The 3901-nt window shown below is 43.6% G+C and overlaps 1 protein-coding gene across 4 annotated transcripts; it reads right to left on the bottom strand.

Moving 5' to 3' along the window:
• Positions 1-637: 637 nt before the first annotated feature.
• Positions 638-3629, bottom strand: LOC140338994 (uncharacterized). 4 transcript variants are annotated; one of them, XM_072423449.1, is made up of 8 exons: positions 3477-3629; positions 3063-3156; positions 2690-2881; positions 2492-2615; positions 2278-2375; positions 2012-2194; positions 1809-1914; positions 638-1713 (listed from the first exon to the last, which is right to left on the bottom strand). In XM_072423449.1, the coding sequence occupies exons 2-8, from the start codon at positions 3138-3140 to the stop codon at positions 704-706; spliced, it is 1791 nt and encodes a 596-aa protein (XP_072279550.1). In that variant the 5' UTR covers positions 3141-3156; positions 3477-3629; the 3' UTR covers positions 638-703. The 4 variants fall into 4 exon arrangements, with proteins under 4 accessions (XP_072279550.1, XP_072279548.1, XP_072279551.1 ...); XM_072423447.1 differs by having other exon boundaries at positions 3489-3626; XM_072423450.1 differs by having other exon boundaries at positions 3063-3173; positions 3489-3615.
• Positions 3630-3901: the final 272 nt, after the last annotated feature.

Here is a 3901-nt window from a genome sequence, read left to right as displayed (position 1 = left end):
GTCTTCACACCAGAAGTTACCTCAGAGTGTCAGCTCTCTGTACAGAACTGCGGTATATGTCAAAGATAAAGAAAATTCCCCATGATGAGACATTGATAGGGATAGTGATCTCCTTCTGATCACAGACTGATGTGAATAGCTCTGAAAACACTGGAACAAGTCATTGTTCTCAAGCTAACAACATGTATCGCTAAGATTGTAAGTTCCTCGTCGGTGGGTCAAAAGCAAATAGCCCGATGGCTGTGATTGTAGTGTAGACATTATAGTGTGAGCCCTTTGGGGGTGGGACACTACATGAACCATTCAGTTAACTTCTTTGAACATTTTCATGTAACATAGCTTTATAAATGTCTGTATACGGCTGAAACTATACACTCCTCAGAGGTATGATATATAAAAATAGATTTCAGTGGGTGACTGTTGTACGGACTAGAATCTGAGCTCCTCAGGGGTGGGGAAAGATGTCAAAAATAAATGCACAACCATAAGATAACTGTATATGTGTGTGGATATAGATGAGATTGAGAACTCCTCATAAATGGGTAAGAAATGAATGACTCCATGTCGCTCACAATCAAAAACCCATCATGACTAACACTTACATAATGGAAAACAAACAGCAGAGAATGCAAGTTGCTCCAAAAAACCAAAACATATTTATTAGTTCATTCACCACAAGCATATTCCTAGATCTGTGCCGCAGCTAGTTTTTTGGTAGTTTTCCCTTCTTGTGAACACTTCTGTGCGCCACAAGCTGGGATTTCTGAGCGAACCATTTCCCACACTGAGGGCACGAATATGCAAATCCACCGGTGTGAACCCGCTCATGTCTCACTAAGTTTGACCTGTGGGTAAAACATTTTCCACACATGGGGCAGGAAAATGGGTGGTCACCAGTATGGATCCTCTCATGAGTGACCAAATTGGATTTCTGGGTAAACCCTTTCCCACAGACAGAGCAGGAGAATGGTTTTTCTTCCCGGTGAATGAACTCCTGTGCAATGAAATGGGACCTCTTGGTGAAAGCCTTTCCACATTCCGAGCAGAAGAAAGGCTTCTCACCTAAATGAGTCCTCCGGTGCATGAGAAAATGTGAGTTCCTGGCAAAGTCTTTGCCGCAGTCCACACATGTGTAGGGCTTTTCGGAGGTGTGTATCTTTTCATGGAAGTCTAAAAGGGACTTCTGCACAAAGCCTTTCCCGCAGACGGAGCAAGAAAAAGGGTAGTCTCCCGTATGGATCATTTCGTGTTTAGCCAGATTGGACTTGTCTGTAAAGCTTTTCCCGCACAAGGAACAGGTGAAGGGCTTCTCGCCTGTGTGAATTCGTTGATGGGTAACGAGATGGGACTTCTTTGCAAAGGATTTCCCACAATCAGGACATCGATGTGGCTTCAATCCAGTGAGAGTTCTTTCATGGATGAGTAAATGTGAACACTTTGTAAATGACTTCTCGCAGTCTGAACATTGAAATTGGCCCTCACCTCCATTAGAGTCCAGGTATGGAAAAAGGGCTGCTTGATGGACAAAGTGATGTGGGTGAATGGAAGATGACTCATTGTGTATTGAGGGATCAGATATTAGAAGGAGTCCTGAATTCTGGGTGATGGGGTTTCCTGACACAGAATCTTCGATAACGCCATTACCTTCATCAAATTCACCATTTGGAAGAATAATATGGTGGTTCTTCAACCCAAGCTTCTTGTATTGCCCGTCTGGAGGAGATAAAGATTTAAGAAACTTGTCCCCCACATTCAAAAATGGCCGGAGGAGAATCCGGGACTTGTTTAAAGTTCAATTTAATTCTCACCTGATCTGATCTGAATCGGAGGGATTTTCTGCTCATTATTCCACTCGTGGTCTCTTACATCTTCCTCATCTGTGCCCTCAACTTCAATAATAACTAGGTCATCGTCCTACACAAAGCACAGATTTATTTACCAATTATGGATATTTAGGATGACAAAATCTGCACAATGACATTTAAGAATGGTCCACAAGAGTACCACTTGCCTGGTCATCCTGAGAGATCTCCTGATCTTCATGTGTGGAATCCTGGGAATACAGAGGATGGGGACATTTCTCAGGTGGGTTCCCGTTACTGGATAAATCTGTAGGAATGTTCTCTTCTTTACAAAGAACATTTGGCTGAGATGACTCTGTGATCTCAACTTTAACATGAATCAGACGTTCATCCTAAGCAATATGACAGATTTACTCATTGATGTTCACTAGGCCTCCTGATTCTCCTACAGAATACAAGAAGCAAAAGCTTTTACCTGAACCTTCTGATGGCTCTCCTGATGTTCCTGTGAGGAATCCCGGGAATACAGGGAACAGGGACATCTCTCTGGTTGGTTCCTGTTATTGGATCCATCTGTAGGAAACATACACACTGACTGAATACATTGTCTCTATGTGTTTATCAGATGATGGGGGATCTAGCTGGACCCTCCGTACTGCTCTCTCCTTTACAATAAAGTCTCTGCTTACCCAGTGTTGTGGAGGTCTCCTTGTCCTCCATCAGGACTTTCTTGTAGAGGTCCTTGTGTCCTTCTAAATACTCCCACTCCTCCATGGAGAAATAGAGAGTGACATCCTCACACCTTATAGGAACCTGACACACACAATGAAACAGTCACCACCAGACACATCCCATAATAATCTCCCAGAATTCCCGGCACCGCTCACCTCTCCCGTCAGCAGCCCAATCATTTTCTGTGTAACTTCTAGGATCTTCCTGTCATTGGGGCTTCTTTCCAGTGCCAGGGAGGGAGGAGAAAGGTTCTCTATGGCGCTCTGATTTCTTTCCCCTCTTCCAGGGGTATCAGGGTGAATGGTGGGTGTTTTGCTTCCTTTCAGCTTTTCCAAGGGCCCATAAATCTAAAAAATCAGAATTTCTATTAAATACCCAACAGGATGAGGACTGAAGAACCTTCAACGCTACTCATGACCCTCTGTTAGCTAATTATATAGTAATGGGGTTATTGTATCACACTCAGCATCCCCCCTCAAGGTAACAGTTATGTCATGTGACCCCCTCCCTTCCCAGAATCCTCCTCACCTCTCCGGTCAGCAGGTAAATAATCTCTAGAGTGAGGTTTAGGATCTTCTCAGTCAAGTGACTCCGCGTCTTCTCCATCCTCCGTCGCAGTCAGCTGTGAACGGGAAATCCCTTAAATTTAAAAACAGATAAATTTGGAAATAAAAAACATCTTTCACCCCAATGTGAGCATCTGATAGGTGGAGCAAATCGAATAATGTCACCATGGGGAAATACATAAAAGAACAGCTTATCCTTCGACAAAAGATCCATGGAACCGACATCCCAAGGGTCATTTCGTGGACAGTCGTACACAGCGGGGAGTTCAATTCTATTCATTCTAAACATAATGGGTTTAAAACCACAACACATTCCCCTCTATTCTCTCCCTCCGTAATTCTGCCTCATGTTTACCCTCCAAAACCTCACCATCACCTCAGAACTCACTAGCAGCTCCAATTCAGCTTGACCGGAAGTCCCTCTCCTCTCCATCACTTCCGAGTTTAGCCAATATAGAGGAGCTACACACACACAAAAAAATCTTAGAGGGTCCACCTGCGCCACTTGCTGGCCGCCTGCTGCATTCCAGCCGCAGCAATCAACTTCGTCTAGAGCCCTACGGGCTTCATTCAACAGCGTAGGTCGGCCATTTTGTCGTAGCCCATGATATACAAGTAAAAAATTTCAGCGGATTTTTTTCCCAAACCTCTACATACAATACCAATTTTGGGTTTTTAATTTTATCCAGAATATGAATGGTTTCTTGTTAATAGAAATGAGGTGAAAGTGAGAGCATAGAGAAGCTCAGCGGCCATTTTGTTGTGGTCCAATGTGAATACGTTTGGCAGAATACTACATTA

This window comes from Pyxicephalus adspersus, chromosome 10 (genome assembly GCF_032062135.1).
Source record: "Pyxicephalus adspersus chromosome 10, UCB_Pads_2.0, whole genome shotgun sequence".
NCBI classification, from domain to species: Eukaryota; Metazoa; Chordata; class Amphibia; order Anura; family Pyxicephalidae; genus Pyxicephalus; species Pyxicephalus adspersus.
The sequence above is the reverse complement of the archived record's forward strand: the minus strand, read 5'-3'. Positions and strand labels throughout refer to the sequence as shown.

What these genes read in the sequence shown, in the direction of transcription:
- LOC140338994 (XM_072423449.1), bottom strand. Translation starts at nt 3,140, where the DNA reads ATGGAGAAGACGCGGAGTCACTTGACTGAGAAGATCCTAAACCTCACT. An exon ending in TTTACCTGCTGACCGGAGAG is followed by an intron (nt 2,882 to 3,062) that starts GTGAGGAGGATT and finishes CTGATTTTTTAG; the next exon opens with ATTTATGGGCCCTTGGAAAA. An exon ending in TTGGGCTGCTGACGGGAGAG is followed by an intron (nt 2,616 to 2,689) that starts GTGAGCGGTGCC and finishes TGTGTGTGTCAG; the next exon opens with GTTCCTATAAGGTGTGAGGA.